Raw genomic sequence first — 17,536 nt, 5'->3', positions numbered from 1 at the left:
TCAGATGTGGTTTTGAAATGCAATGTAGTACACTGGAAAAATGCATAGGTGTTGGAAACTAGGAAAGCCAAAGAATAGGCACTAAGAAAACATTTGTTGGAAAAAAGAGATGAGTCAAAAAGGAAAGGAAAAAAGGAAAGAATGAAATAATTAATAGTTATTATCAGTTTTCCAAATGCTGTGCTAGATTTACATTTTCCTGGCCAATTGAACCTTAACCTTTCTTCAAGATCAAGTTCATAGACTAATACAAGACACTGCTCTTTCTTCTTTGCACACTTCTACCACTAAATCTATATTGCATAGTTAGTATCCTCTTATAATAGTAATCTTGGGTTTTAAACTAGACTCTGAAAGCTTCGAAGCCTGCTGAGATGTCTTCTTTCTTTCTCTAATGTATACTTCATGGCATCAACATCTAGGGCACATATTGAAACTCAATAAATATTGTTTTGAATGGCTGAAGCATATATATAACAAGTCACCTATAAATCAAAATTATAAGTCAGACAAAGGCCATGTTATAGATAACATTTTAAAATAATATTTCCCAGCAGATATATATATACACATGCATACCCTTTCACTGCTGTAAAGAAAAGAGTGCAGGGGGTAGTGGACTTCTGGACTGCTTTGATTTACTAAATCAACATCTTTCTTTATTCTGAAACTAAGTATAGATAGATCAAAAATTTCCAATCATTTTCCAACAGTATAATTTGAAATGACAAAATATCACAAAGTAAATACATACATAACGGTCTAACCTCCATCTGAACCACCATTCATATACATTCCCTTTCAGTTCAAAACACTTGGACAATGGCCAAAGAGAAAAGATCTTCTCAAATGCACCCTGAGAAAAGGAATCCAGAAAATAAATTAAGATGGTACAAGTCAATATTTGCTTTGCAATTCTATTACAGATTATAGTTTTCTAAAGTTTGGATTATATAAGAGTCATTCACAATGTTAAAATTCTGTTTTATTTCATTTGAAAATATCACTTCATTTGAAATGTATTTCAAATGAAATTTTAAAAATTTGAAAATAAATTTATCTTCTAATGACCAAAAAAGATGACTTAAAACTTGGTAAACTTATTTTCATTTCACATGAAAGGCTACTGAGAGTGTAAAATTTTCTTAAGCCCCCAAATCAAAAAATCTGGTAATTAGAAAATCATTCTACCTAAGGTTTTTAATCTCACAGACAAAATAACTAGTATTTACTCATCAAACAGAAAAATACAAAATATTTCAGCCAATACGGTATCAGTATCCCAAATAACAACTGTTAAAGTTAAAATATAGTTATCATTCTCCAAATGTCCTCAATAATCTACAATTAACTATTTGAGTTAAAAGAGTCCTCTGAATTAGTCACCTTACTCAATCAACCATACCCAAATTCCATTACCAGCCTTTGAAACAAAGTTTACTGTTTTACTCTGATAAAGTTAGTGAATAGTACCCTCTTATGAATCTGACAGGTTGGAAAATCTGGGAATGAAGGGGCAGATGTCTTGGGTACATTCCTGCACATTAATGAAGTCTTTCAAAGAAGAGAACAAAACCCTCAATTTTCAGAATAAAGAATCACAATGAACTCTATCAAGGAAAGCTCCATTACTAGACCTAATGCTACGGCATAAAAAGTGTAACATCGTGATTTTTAAAGAGGCTATTAAAAAACAAAGAAAAAAGATGAAAATAATATTATATTTTAGATAATGTTGAGTCTTTAGGTCAGAAGAACTTTATAATATTATTTTAATAAAACGCAACCATCTCCATTTAACCACAGAATTTAAAATGCACATAGCATATTAAAAATAGGTTATATCAAAATCTACGTGTCAGAAAATTAAGGATGATTTTTACTAAGAGTGGCAATCTGAAGTCTGAAGTACTTATAGATCATATATATGTGTGTATATATATGTATATATATCAGCATGAATATAGATATACACTAGGTATGTACCTCTCAGATAAAATATATGATTTTATGGATCATACATATGTAACATATCTATGATTATATATGATGTATACACAATTTAAAATTTTATCTCTAATTAAAAATTTCTTATTATGTGATCAATAAACAAATATTAAGCACTATTTTGTGAAAGACAGTGGGCTTTTTGTTCTTGTCCAGGGGTCAACACTGACCCAACGCTAGGGAAACATTCTTAAACCTTATATTGAACTTTTAGTCAGCTTTTCTTTCTTTCCCTCAGCAGTATCCACAGAGTGTTGGGAATTTTAATGAATAACTGTCAAGAAGTTGTTGCCCTAACCTGGCTATTTCCTTATACATTTGTTAGTTGTTTCCTTATTTATCTTCTATAAAGGAGCTTGAGTGTCAGGTAGAAATAATAGTGCTTTAAAGACTTTTAAGTATAAAAACAAATATAAAAGTCTACAAAAAAAAAAAAAAAAAACCCAAACAGCATAGGATTATACATACAAACAAAATGCCTATAGGGCACTTCCTTCCACCTGATACAGCCAGGCACAAAACAGTGTGTTGAAGATGTGAGTACACTGCAGAATATGACACAACTACAGGCATTCGAATTAAAATGTGTTGTTATAAATATCATGCTGCCCAAATAATACGTATGCCTGATGGATTTAACCAGCAGGTAGCAAGATTGCCATCCTGTTAAAATAACAGAAAATCTCAACCATCAGAATAGAAAAATACAAGGTTACAGCTAAAAAAAAAAATGACCAAAAGTTTTATTTAATTAAACATACTATAGATACACAAACCCCTTTGCTCCTAAGTTGGTTATACTAACTGCTAAAATTTTACTCTATGTAGTTATGGAAAAATCAATACTTTGATGCGATGAATAATACACAAACTAGCTGCAAATTCTGTCAAGAAAATTTTGATCTCCACTTAGACTGGTGTCTTATAAGAAGCATTCAATAAATGTTTGATTGATCAAAGTCAAGTAAAACGGATCTTGAACAACTGCCAGAGGAAGAGCTTTAACTTGCTCTTACAACAAAAACAGTGGTAACAAAGTATATATATCTCAAAATAACTACACTGAGTAGTCAGCTTCAGAGTGACACTTTTATTACAGTCATTAAAAAATGAAGCTAAAAAAAAGCTCTGACTCTTCTCACATGCTTTAATAGACTTGAACTTTAAAATAAAATATTAAAAAATATAAACTGAAAAGATTGTACAAACCTGAGAATATGCCAAAAAACATATGAATAACAGCAAAAAGCCTAGTTTCAACAGTAAGCCAAAATGCCAGAAACAATTTCCTAAGAGAGAAAATATTTAATTTACTAAAAAAAAATTTATATTAGACAACATATTAAATACTCTCTATTTGATATATGTACATGCTGAATAGTTCTTAAAATAATATAAGAATGCTTACAAGAATACACAAAATATATCCAGTTAGTATAAATTACAAGTAGGACAAAAAGAAAAACAAAAGATTCGTGCTAGGCATGAGGCTATAAAGTATAACTGATACCCTGTACACCTGCTGTTCATCCATTAGAAATGTATTTTTAAATGCCTCCTGGATTCAATTATACTTATTCATTATTCAAAGTTACAGCAAAATCTGGAACAAGATGTTCAATATAATTCTAACAAACACTCCTGTTGAATATGACTTTGGTGATATTGCTTAAACATTAAAGTTCCAAGGAGAAAGCTTAAACCCCCTAATGGATTAGAGTTTAAACATAAAATATATTTTAACGTATGCATATTTAAAATTATGTGTTCAAAGTTTATACATATTGATAGTTTATTCAATTAATATGCTGGGTTTGTATAGAGAAATTAAACTACAGAGGCTGTCCAAAGACACTACTGGACTTTAATAGAGGCTAGACCTCAACTCATTCCTGAAAAATTATTTGATGTTATATTGGAAGCCAATGGAAAAATATTTTTGACACATAATATTTGGTTGAAAGAGTCAAGTTAAATACATTTTTAAAAATAAAACATTATTTTCCAAAAAAGGAAGATTTTATTTTAATGATATGATCTTGAGGGTGAAAAAAGCATTAAGATAAGTGACTGTGGCCTCACTTTGAACATTATTAGTAACTAACCATGTGAAATTAGAAAATAACAAGCTTTTGGGTATTTAGGTTCCTTATATGTAAAACAGGTTGATAATAACTGCTTCAAAGCTTGTCTAGAAAAGACATTATATTAGTGCTTTTAAATTGTGTTTGACATAAGAAGACTTTTGCAAAGAAATATTTACTCAAAATCTCAATATATACATAAATCAAAGTAGAGCTGCCAAGATTGAAGCAAAACATAGGGGCATGGAGGCCTATTTGGCTTTCCCTTCTCTCTTCCAGCTCTCTCCACTCTGCCTCTGTATAAGAAGACAGTTTAAAAACTGTAGCATTAGTTAATAGGTAAAATGGTTTTGAAGAATTTAAATTTAAAAAAGAAAAAACACATATAATGTAAACTATTATTCTCCACTGTTATATTACTTTAACTACTTAGCTGTAACATTTTAGAAATATCGTTTAAGAACAGAATTTCAAAATGTCAAAACTACATATAAATTTAAACTGTCTACATCACTTAATAAAAATAATATCATTTAGCAACTAAAAAGAAATTTCACACGTTGAAAAAATATATTTACTAACATTAGTAAGAAAGTATATTTACCGTTTGCTTTTTTTTGGATTATTTGTGGCCATAGTGCTAAAGTAACATATATGACCATGAACCATACAGTGACCAAGGGGACAAAGTAATAGAATTGATAAGGTCGATCCATTACTATACATAACACCACTACCAGGAAATTGAGACGAAATAAAACCTATTGAAAAGGAGAAGAAAATGGTTTCATTCTAAGTAATTGTTTTCATTCTAGGTATACACAAACAGCAAAGGCAGATTTTCTCTGACAGAGTATAAATGGCTAAGACTCAATAATGACTGTACAAGTATATATTACTAATCCCTTAAATTACATTTGTTTTACATTCACTGTAAAGAGCTGAATATAAAATATGTATGCATCATCATATTAACTAAATCCCAGCAAAGCACCAACCTGAGCTGTCCTCTGGCTATAACTGCCATCTTGCTAAAAGAGAAAAAAGTCGTCTTTCTGAGAGCTATAGTGTAGAAGCATAGATTAGATTATCTTAAGAAAGCAGTGTCCATTTCATCTTCGTTTAATGTTGACTTACCCCATTTGGGATTAAATTAAGAGTTGTCATAGATACAAAATAGTATTACTCAAAACTCAAATTTAAAAATGTCTTTGGGACTTTAATAAGAGTCATTTCAGATATCAGCTTGATGTCATTCAAAAAACACAGAATTTTGGCAGATTTTTACTAGTGCTGTACCACTTACTATGTGACCTTGGGCAAATTATTTAAGCTCTCTGAGCCTTAGATTCCTCATCTGTAAATATAAAGATAACAACTCAAGGCTGTAATGTGGGGGTAAATGAAATAATGTTTAGAAACTGCTTAGCACTAGGTAGAAACTTAATTAATATTCATCCTCTTCTCAAAGAAAGAAAACATAGCACATTATACTAATTCCAGGTAACTATTTCTACAAAACTAAAGTGAATCAGCAATGCTGTCTCCTGTGTGCCAGTGCTTTTATTATATATTAAATTACATTTTCCTTCTTTCACTAATAATTTATCTTGAAATACTAAACACAGAACACAGAATACAACTTTACAGTGCTATTTCATAAATTCAAATTATTCAGTCTTATAATGACTATATTTATATTTTTTTCTCAAGTTAATGCTTTCTCAAGAAAGTATGTTCAACTGAAAGAAAAGGAAATAACAGTGCATTCCTACCTGACATACTCTATGGATTCCAAAATCTCCTTTTATCCAAAAGTATGAGAAATGCCCATACCCTGTCTGAAATAAATATGCAGCAACCAGGACTCGAATGTGCATGTATACAGGCAAAAACTGTTGACAAAGATAAACAGGTAAAACATATGTTGGCATCAACTACACCTTGGATTATCATAACAAGTACATTTAACAAAGATAATAAATGATTATTAGCATTTGGCATCAGCTTAATCACAAAGTTGATTCTCAAAAGTTAGTCATTATAGCAAGGATTACAAAAATGTAGAACTGGAATTGGAGAGACCTAGGTTCAAATTCTAGTTCTGCCACTTTCTAACTACATGACTTTGAGTTTTCTAATTTGCAAAATGAGACTATTCCTTCCTTCCTTGAAGGGTTCTTGTGAAGGATGAATGAGATAATAAATGTGAAGCACTTTATACATTAACTTGCACCCAATTAAAATTCAATATGATAGCTATAATTAACTGTCATACATCCTGAATGCAAGATGGATTCATACTTTTACCCAGTGTAAACGTAATTTAGGAATATTATTTCCCTCCCACTCTTACTTTACAAAACAATTTTGTTTTATGCTCCTACATCACTGTCTTCATCATGACCAAGTCCCTTAATGTCATTTATTATGGTATTTCAGAGCATCACTTCTTTACTTCTAAGTTGAATGAAATACAACACATTTGAATCCACATATGATAGGAGGCACCAAAAAATGTTATTTCATTTACTAGGACTAATTCTCATAACCTTAGAACACTGTGATTCCACCTTTCTACACCAGCTGATCCTTTATGTGTACAATCACAATTTCCACAGCATAACTTGTACACTGCCTTTTTTTTTTTGGAGACAGTCTCACTCTGTCGCCCAGGCTGGAATGCAGTGGCGTGATCTCGGCTCACTGCAACCTCCACCTCTCAGATTCAAATAATTCTCCTGCCTTAGCCTCCCAAGTAGCTGGGACTAAAGGCACCCGCCACCACATCCAGCTAACTTTTTGTATTTTTAGTAGAGACAGGGTTTTGCCATGTTGGCCAGGCTGGTCTCGAACTCCTGACCTCGGGTGTGATCTACCCGCCTCGGCCTCCCAAAGTGCTGAGATTACAGGCATGAGCCACTGCGCCTGTCCATACACTGCTTTTTAAAGTGATCTTTAAGGCTGGGTGCTCAATACAGTAATTGAGCAGACACATTAAATAGATTTTATAAGTCCTGAAATGTATGCATCTTTTGAAGATTTCTTGAATTCATGTTTCTTTTTGGACGGATATTTTTTCTGGGGAAAACAAACAAACATGAACTTAGACCATAAGTTCTACACAGCCTCCACGCTAAGCAAACTTAGAGATTCCCTATCTCTTAAACTGATACTTCTTGTACTCCTTTGTCAAGTCTCTTTTATTTACCTGTTTATTCTTGCCCTGGAATGTTCTTCCCCTAAGCATTTTGCTTATTCAAATCCTACTCTTCTTCAGAGCCTGGTTCAAAATTCCAATTTTTACTATCAGATGAATGTCATTTCTCCTTCCTGATTTCCTATAGCACCTACAATCTACATATCAAACAAAGAGTTTTTATTTATTGCCCTTCATCATCAGTTCTTTTTAAATGACTTATTAGATCAGAAATTTTCAATGAGGGTGTAACATATTAGAATCACAAGGATGGAGGCAGGAAATGTACTGAAATAAACCTCAGAATTTATCTAATCCAAATCTGTGCCCTTACCTCATTCCTGAATGTACTCTAAAATATCCCCTTCGTGTATTGCCTAAGCATCTTTTAATAGGAGAAAACAAATTCCCAAGGCAATCCATTCCACCTTTAGATGGTCATTAACTGCTATAATGATCCTTTTCATGAAAAGTTGAAACCTAACTATACGTAAAAGCTAGCAAGTTCAGCCCTCTAGAGCAGCGCTATCCAACAGAAATAAATGTGAGCCATAAGTAATTTTTTAATGAGGTTACCAGAGCATTTTAAAAGTTAAAAGAAACAGGTGAAATTAATTTCAATAAATATATTTTATTTAACTCAATATGTTCAAAATATTTCAACATGAGATATTTTCATTCTTTTATATAAAGTTTTTGAATTTAGTACTGATTTATCATAATTAATCATATTTAATGTGGTATACATTTCACACTTACAGCACATCTGAATCCTGACTAGCTACGAAGTGCTCAATAGCCACATGCAGTGAATGCGGCTAGCACAGCAGAGAGTCTAGCTCTAGAGTCTGTCAGAGCTAACTCACTCTTATATCTGATGGCTCTATAAATATTTGAAAACAGATGTCGAACCTAGGTTAATCATTCCTAATTACTTTAAGCACTCTCCATAAAACATACTCCCTTAAAGACTGGGGCTGGGACTACAAAGTTGGGTTGGTTATTACATTTAAACAGTAAGTATAATTCATTTAAACAAAATTAAATACTGTAACAACAATTTTCCAAGTTCCTGCCAATGTTGGCCTATTGCAAATTTCATGTAATATTTATTCCAACGTTTTAAGATATTTTAAATGAACAGAAAAGTTGTACTAGTACAATGGACACCTATATGCTGTATGCTGGACCTTTTAAAAGTATGTTGCAGACCATGTGACAGTGCTCCTAAACTATTTCACCACCTATGTCTTAGGAAAAAAGGATGGTTTCTAACATGACCACATTATCATTACCATACCCAAGAAATTTAATATGAATATAACAGTATTTACTGTATGATCCATATTCAAAATTCTCTATTATTTTGCTGTATTACCTACAACAAAAATTTAGTATTAAAAATATGTATGAAATTTCAACTTTACATTAGAGTTAATAGCTAGTTTGACTTCCAGTTCTGCTCTTTCTCCAGTCCCCCATATATTCTCATGACCTTTCATTCAGGTCTTTCCATGGAAGTTACTTACAAACTCTCCAAGGGCAAAAAAAAAAAAAAAAAAAAAAAAAAACCAGTGGAACACAAAATCATCTACTGTATATACCAAACTTACTATTCTCTTTGTATTAAATTTACAACATTTCATCTATATTTCATATACATTATACTTTAAAATAATGTTTACACTAACAATGATAATGTCAGACCATAAGGATTATTTTAATAATTCTCTAGAATTTTTGATAGTTATCTTTTAGCATAAAAACATGACACAACTAGTTTGACATATTTTATTCAAAATAAAAAATATTAAGTAATTAAAATAATCATGACAGTTAAAAGTTTTTAGTACGAGTAATCCCTCAAATATCCAAGAATCAAGTCCCCAAATACGTTATAACCTATACTAATAATGTTTTGCCTATGTAGATATAGGAAATTTTTTAACTACAACATCCTATATAAAAGAACAGGGATATGTTAGTTAATCATTATAAATGATCTGTTAGTGAAAAGTATGTCCTTCCAGAACACAGATTTTTTAAAATTGTAAATCAGAATATATTAGGATGCAGTATAAGAAGATATATTAGAATGTTAGGTTGGTAAATGATTATAATAGAATACCAAATTGCCTTCATCCTTTTATGATATAAATCCTTTCTGGAGTCACTGAATTGAGGAACTTAATCTGCCATTAATTCTTTCTACCTGATTTTTTTAAACAGTAGTATCACCCTTTAATATGTCAGCAATTAATTATGTCTCTAAGTGGTATTTTCTTAAAACAAATTCCATTACTCAGTCTTTATTCATACATCAGAGATATTCTTAGGATTCAATTTTCATCGCTACATACTTCTCAGAGAATCTCTGGATTTATCCTACAAATTCTTAGCTGGGCTTATAAACTATGTCTTACTATCTCCATCTCTCCTTGCCTTGGATCATTTACACTATCTTGGCTCTTTCATAATGACTCAAATTCACTAGCTTCCCGTCAGCTGCAGCATCACAGGAATTTCACTGTTGCAACAAACATACATATCATAGCCAAATAATTTTAGTAACATTTATACTTCATTTCTCTGACTTCTACACTTCAAATAAATAATTCATAAAATCATAAATAATTTTTGAAAATAATAAAGAGGCAATGAAGAAAGACATCCTTCAATTGTTAGAGATATCTGAAAAACACTAGTAACCATGTTATTTATCTTCTTAATGCTGCGTAAATCTTCAAAATACTCCTTTCTGGGCAACACTCCTCTCTAACTTCAACTTATCATTGATGCACGTACTGTTTACAGATGTAAGCAAATAGAACAATAAAAAACAGTTCAGTAGTTCCCAAATTATGAATTTATTAAAATTTTTAAACATATTTTATGGAAAGTTGGCATCTTCACTATAAAAACTTGTGTGAAAAGTGGCTGTTAGGCTCAGCCACAAAAGTTTGTTGTAACTGTAATGTAGCTGGGTTGTTACAACTCAGAACACACATTTTTTTCTAGCCCTGCCACATCCAAAGTGGCCAGAGATCATAATAATCCTGTCTTTTAAGACACCCATGGAGAAGGAAAAAACTTATTTTTTCCAGGTACAAAAGGCACTAGGTGATCAAAGGAAGGGTCTTCCACACCACAGAGGAGATAATACTACTTAGCACTTAGGAAGTATGGCACACCCTACATAGTCCACCTGTATTTGGATTCTTTGAATACTGAGGCAAGAGAGTTGGAAGTTTTTTAAACTTTAAAAATGTAAAAATAGCTAGTCAAACTTCCTAAAAGACAGCAAAGGATAGAACATAAACTATAATAATCAAATTTGATTTCTTCTGACAGTAACTTGCCTATTCTAAATCCTTTATAATTATCATCTTCAAAGTTTCCTTTTTCCTTTTTTTTTTTTTGAGACGGAGTCTCACTCTGCAACCCAGGCTGGAGTACAGTGGTGAAATATCGGCTCATTGCAACCTCCATCCCCTGGGTTCAAGTGTTTCTCCTGCCTCAGCTTTCCGAGTAGCTGGGATTACAGGCATGCACCGCCATGCCTGGCTAGTTTTTGTATTTTTAGTAGAGACAGGGTCTCACCATGTTGGCTAGGCTGGTCTTGAACTCCTGACCTCAGGTGATCCACCCACCTCGGCCTCCCAAAGTGCTAGGATTACAGGCATGAGCCACTACACCTGGCCTCTTCAAAGTTTCCTGATAACTTCAAATTAGCTGTTCAATAAGATGGCATAAAATAATACCCTTAGATATCAGCTATTTCTATTATGTTAAAAATTAAGGCCAAGCAAATACAAATCAATTATTGCCTTATCTTTTTAAAAAAAAAATTTTGCTTTGAAAATTACATTTTCTCAAAGAGGAGAAAAATGGAAAGGTGGAAAGATTAAGTGGGAAATAAGAAGGGTCTATAACTGGTAGAGATTATAAAACACAAAAAAGCTGGTGCCCTTAAAGAAACATTAAAATGACATCACTTCCTATACTTTCTGAACTTAAATTCCAAATACTTACTGTACTTGCTCCAGAAATGTGATAAATCAAAATCACAAGTTGCATCCAGCCTTTCCATTCGTCTGTTTGTTCTCTATTTAATACTTTAGTCTGTGTAAAGGAACCAAAATCTGTTTTAAAATTTATCATGAAGAAATTATTTAACGGTATATAATAAGTATGTTAAAAGTTTTCTTATAGGACATAAAGCTAATGCTTCTGTCAAAAGAAACTTGATGGTGAGAAACAGTTAAAAACTGTCATTTTATTTCTTGCTAAAAGATAGTATAAAACTGTTTTAAATATAATATGAATCTGAAAAATATAAACTGAAGGGATTTTGAATATTTAAGTTGATCCCCTTGGTTTTGTATTAAATGACAATGTATTAAAATTAAATGTACTAAAATTAAACTATGACAGATGTGAGTATTTATAAATCTAAAAATCGCATTCTATAATTTTCTTTAGAATTTCAGGGTTAAAAGGATCTTACACTTCCCCTACACTTTACTGACAGAAAAAAAGCTCTATTATTACAGTTTACTTTCCCCAGTATATTCTCAATGAAGATGAATAACTAATTAATAATCCTCACAGGAGAGGTATGTTTTACAATAGAATTCAGTAATTCAAATAAATCATGCCTTGTAAAGAAGTTACACAAATATTCTGAGCAATGACAGCAATTCTAAAATAGGAAAATCAGAATACTGTGAGTAGTGGTGGCCACATCATTAAGTTCTGATTGGTATGTATATATGTCTGACTGATAAATATATAAATATAAAATATGTTTGTGTGCATAGGCATTTGTTAATATAATTAATATTCTTTTACTTTATAAAAGATAATAGTATCTCATGCTTGAAGACCATTATAAAATCAGAAGTACTTCAACATTCTCCGTCAACAAGCAGGCAAAATAACACTAAATCATGAAATCTTTTTCACAGGTCATATTTCCCAACTTTTCAACAATTTTCACGTGACTCTGACCTTTCTCCAAACTGTTCCGAAAAAGGAACAGTTAAGAGTCCACTAAGTGAAGTGTAACTACAATCTTCCTTCATCTTCATCTCTATACCTGTTTTGTGTATTTTGTCATGATAAATGATATTAGTTCTTTAACACAGAGTATGTAATGAGACAAGAAGGGTAACATGAGTTAAAAAGAAAATGACTCTTACCTCTTTAGTATTTTCATTATAAAATACTCCCAAAACCAAAATGTAGATAATTGGAATAAAGAAAGATGAATGTGTATAAAATTTGTTTTCCTTCATGAACAGATTTGCACGGTCACACATATAGAAATATGCCATAATCAGGCCAAGTTTGCAGAAAGATTGTAAAAGTATTTCTAATGAAGACACAGGGGTATTGATAATATTTTTCTTTTCCTCTCCACTTTCCAAATCAGTACACGGCTTATTCTTCCGATGAGCATTACGATGAATTATGTAAAAAATTAAATATCCGATAATAGATAAAGTGAAAAAACAAGCAGCTAGCTTCTGTATGAGAGTAACAGGAGGCCGAGGCTGACAACAGGACCCATCTACAGGCTTCAAAATCTTATTGCAATACACATTCATAAGAATCATTGCAGTCTGTGAACAAATCAAGTTATTTGGTTATTATCTTGTCAGTGATGTATTTCACATTAAATTTTCTCCTGTGAATACTACTGAGTTTTTAGCACTGAAACCAGAATGCTTTCATATCTTTTGCTACCATTTCCCAAATCATGCAAATAATGGTATTCATTCCATCTGTAACAGCTAGTTCAGGGTGTTTCAAACTTCTGGGGCTATGAACCAAAATACAAAATTCATTTTATAATGTGACCCAAGACAATTACAGGAAACAATACCTATCCTTACGACTTGGAATGCACTCTGAGATTGTTCTATTCTATTCCTTTTTTTTTTTTTTTCCCAACACCAATTTCATGGTTGTTAATGGGTTGTGACCTTTAGTTAAAAAATGCTGACAGACATCAAGGACCAAAGAATTTTAATTAGAAGACTTTCAAAACAGAAGATACCAGGCCATTTAAGATAAAGTCTACTGTTTAAATGTGGGGGGAAAAAAGCACAAAATAACTGCCACTAAAAAATTATTAATTTTTAGCTAGCAATATTTGTAATATGCCTTTCATTTGGATTATAGTTTATAAGCCATTTAGGATTCTACAAGTTTTAAGATATCTAATGTTAAATAAAATTTAGAACCTTCAACATGGTTTGATTATAATAAAATTATTCTGGGAAAGTTGAGTCTGTCTAGTTGAAGATTCAGTCAAACTCTAGTTTTATAAAAACTTCATAGTTTAGGCATCTGTGGAACTCTAGATGATTAGTTATTTAAGCCTAAACATTCAAAATAATCAAGATTTGAGAAAATCTCATCCTTTTAGCCCTGAGACTGCAGGTGGTTTTATGCCTGGCACTCTTGCAGATACTAGCCTGCAAATTCCACTGCAACGTTCTTAACCAGTTTTTAGGGGGTTCATCAAGCCCTTTTATGTATATGGAGAACCATATGTATATGCAAACATACACATTATTCTGCAGGAGAAGAACAAAACCACTGTCTTGTATCAGATACTCAAAGGGCTTATGCAACTCTCACAAAGGTTAAGAACCACTGCTTAATAAGAGAAAAAAACTTCAAATAATTTGTTCCACTGTTTGTGAAAATTTGTAGTTACATAGTTCTCCTTCATACTTAACCTAAATCCCTTTCCATAGGTCAACTTGGATTTGTTCAGTATGTACTCTGTATCTTGAATAATGCTTAGGATAGAAGAGCTATAAGAATTCTTTTTTTCTTTTCTTGAGATGGAGTCTCTCTCTGTCACCCAGGCTGGAGTGCAGTGGCGGGATCTTGGCTCACTGCAACCTCTGCCTCCTGGGTTCAAGCAATTCTTCTGCCTCAGCCTCTCGAGTAGCTGGGATTACAAGCGTGTGCCACCACACCCAGCTAATTTTTGTATTTTTAGTAGAGATGGGGTTTCCCCATGTTAGCCAGGCTAGTCTCGAACTCCTGACCTCAAGTGATCTACCTGCCTCGGCCTCCCAAAGTGCTGGGATTACAGGCATGAGCCACCGCGCCTGGCCAGAAGAGCTATAGGGAAATAATAAAAAACATTTTCAGCATTAAAAAGTGTATTCTTCATTGAAGCTTAATCTTGAAAGCTTAAGGTTTAAGGTAAGGGGAACATAGAAGCAGTAGTTTTTACATGTGAGTGTGCTGAGAACATATATGCTTCTGAGGAGACAATGTATATTAACAGTGATTAGCACTCAGTAAATGAAGTTTAATTTCCCCTCTTCCCTAACTTCTTTCTCTCTTAGAGTATACCAAAACTCTTATGTATATATTCAACTAGATGATAGAAAGCAAAATAATTTCTAGATGTATCTTTATACACAATAACTACAAGTTACTAAGACTGCAATAAAACAAATTATTTATAACCATGTTATAATGACTTATGGCTTAAAGCAATTGATATTATAGTCTCCATCTACTGACATATGTAAAAATTTCTTACAGTTTCTCTGCTCGATTCAGGAAGATGTAAGCCATCCAAAGATTCCATGATGGTTTCTTGAGCAATTAATTTGGAAACACTGAACATCTTAACATTTGATTTAGAATTTCTGGTGCTACTATTCAAAATACTGACTGCAGCTTCATTGTAAGCATCTATCTTCTCATTAGTGATCATCTTCCTATTTTCACTTAATAGATCTTCATAAACAGGATCTGCACGTGAGACACATTTTTAAAAACACACTTTAAAAATCCCTATTGGTAAAAATTGTGATCATGCAAGTTAGCTGTTCCACATTTCATGTTATTTTTAAAAGTATAGATGATACCAGGTACCTAATAGTTCATTTTTACGCAAAGCTTCCCAAAGTTTGCAATAAATTTCCCATCTTATATTCAAGTTTTGAGTCAAGCAATATCCCTTTCAAATTTAAAGAACTTTTGTCCCATCTTTATGTACACAGATTTGGGGAAATATTTTTATGCTCCAGCATGTCTTAAGAGTTTAACATTTTTGGATGCTGAGTTATAACAGGTAACAACAAATCTAAAATGAGTTATAGAAGATTGCTTAATTAAAAATAGCTGCCCATCTTTTTTTCTCTTGTCGCTGCTTAGTTCTGTAAACTTTCTTCATATCATCAGGAGGTAATATTATTGAGGCTCAAGGTCTGCCTATTCTCTTATCACTTACTATAAATAACTAATTTTTCCTCATTTTGGTATAAGAGAGGTTAACAATGAGTCTGTGAATAAAACAGAGATTATGGAACAGATCATTACTACCCTTTTTCTTATTCCTTTCATCTTGACATTCAACTTGGAAATAATAAGAATTCCTGACACAAAACATGAATTGCTAAAATATCCATGGCATTTCATATTGTGCTAGGCATTAAATAATGGACATTCAATAAATTCCTAAAATGAGTTATCCTAATGTCTACTAAGAATTTCATTACCAAGCATAAACCAGATGGTGTCAATTTAAACATATTCTGTCAATTCAAAAGTGTATTTTATTTAATTATTTTTATTTTTTCAGAAACCCATTGCTTGCTAAAAAAGTATATTTACTTCTAATGACTTTATTAATATTATGAAGCAGGGTGAAGTATATTTACTTCTAATGACTTTAATGTTATGAAACACAGCGAAACCCTGTCTCTATCAAACATACAAAAAATTAGCTGGGTGTGGTGGTGCACACCTGTAGTCCCAGCTACTCGGGAGGCTGAAGCGGAAGGATCGCTTGAGCCTGGGAGGCGGAGGTTGCAGTGAGCCAAGATCGTGCTACTGCACTCCAACCTGGGAAAGAGAGCAAGACCCTGTCTCAAAAAAAAAAAAAAAAAAAAATTATGAAACAGATAATATTTTTTGTATATATTTCCCAATCACAATAAATATGTTTTGTATGAAAAAAAAATCAGGGATACCACATGTTATTTGCGTTTAGGACTTATCTTTTTGTCATACATTCTATAGCCATGAGGTTTCTTGGAGGATATTTTTTATTTTTCACCTATATTTATTAATTTGTTCCTTACATTTGAAAAAGGAGAGCAAATAACTCAAGTGTACTCTAATCTTGCAAATCTTGTTTCAAAATTAATTCTCATAAAGCAGTAATTCTGCTTCTTGAAACAGGAGATAATAAAAACCCATGCTTCAAAATATACACAAAGTGACGTTTTTTCATTACTCATTCCTTACCTTGTAAGACCCAATAAACATCACTAGTCTTTGCCAATTTTTCTAAAAGTGGTGCTATGGAGGTGATGTTCATTTTATATTGAGAAAGCGCTTCACTGCTACCATTGTGAATCTTGATGGACCACTAAAAAGAAGTACAAATTATGCATTAATTTAGTATTTATCACAAACAATTAAAGTATATAATTTACCTACTGTAACAAGTGTCATTATTTTAGATATTTCTCATTTTATTTAATATTAGAATAAAATTCAGTCAAATTAGTTCATGAAGTATATGAAGGCAATTAGAAAAAGCTGTTATAAAACTATACTTTCAATGTATAACATTCAAGAAGAATACAATTTTAGATATTAAAAACACTGATATTTAACAGTAAGTTTCCTAAGTTAATTCCAGTATTTTTATTAAAATTCATCAATCTAATCATAATAGAAGTAGGAATTAAAAATTTAGGTACAATCAAGAATTCTGAACACAAATTAACTTTTTCTTAGCATGTTCTTAAACGTGAAACAAAATCATTAAGTAAGAATACAGATGATAACTTACTGTGGCAGCTCCTGCTACAATCACATGTGGCTTTGCAATGGAATCCTAAAGGAAGACAAATCTTTATCATAGTATTATAATCAGTTCAGGGAATTACTACAAGTAACATCATTTAATTTTTTTCCTTAAAATGTAAGTTCTTCCTTCTAAATTCATTCTAAGTTTTTAGAATTCCTTATTATTATTGCTTATTATTGTTATAACAAGACAGATTTAGGATATCCAATGCCTAAAATCTTGTAACGCTACATATACACACAGGATGACAGAAATTTGGATGGTTAATTCTTTGGTGTTCTTAAAAAAAAGCACCACTGAAATCTAACACAACCTAATATTCTGAACTCTGAGTAAAATGCTTAGAGTAAAGCTTTAGTGTATTATGTCAGTCAATTAAAAGGTAAT

At 31.9% G+C, this 17,536-nt stretch overlaps 1 protein-coding gene across 4 annotated transcripts in view; it reads right to left on the bottom strand.

Annotated features, from left to right (window-relative positions):
* The window catches only part of CASD1 (CAS1 domain containing 1), a 78,320-nt gene that overhangs the window by 37,380 nt on the left and 23,404 nt on the right, over positions 1-17,536 (bottom strand). For all 4 annotated transcript variants that reach the window (XR_008625906.2, XM_034964467.3, XM_034964466.3 and 1 more), the window contains 9 exons: positions 17,132-17,176; positions 16,579-16,702; positions 14,864-15,078; positions 12,492-12,914; positions 11,323-11,412; positions 5,867-5,986; positions 4,696-4,852; positions 3,217-3,296; positions 755-856 (listed from right to left, as the gene is read on the bottom strand). Coding sequence is in view for 3 of the 4 variants with exons in the window: in XM_034964467.3 (XP_034820358.1) it covers positions 755-856; positions 3,217-3,296; positions 4,696-4,852; positions 5,867-5,986; positions 11,323-11,412; positions 12,492-12,914; positions 14,864-15,078; positions 16,579-16,702; positions 17,132-17,176 (1,356 nt within the window). In the remaining variant the exon portion in view is untranslated. The remainder of the gene's footprint in view (positions 1-754; positions 857-3,216; positions 3,297-4,695; positions 4,853-5,866; positions 5,987-11,322; positions 11,413-12,491; positions 12,915-14,863; positions 15,079-16,578; positions 16,703-17,131; positions 17,177-17,536) is intronic.

This window comes from Pan paniscus, chromosome 6, assembly GCF_029289425.2.
Source record: "Pan paniscus chromosome 6, NHGRI_mPanPan1-v2.0_pri, whole genome shotgun sequence".
Taxonomy (NCBI): Eukaryota; Metazoa; Chordata; class Mammalia; order Primates; family Hominidae; genus Pan; species Pan paniscus.
The sequence above is the reverse complement of the archived record's forward strand: the minus strand, read 5'-3'. Positions and strand labels throughout refer to the sequence as shown.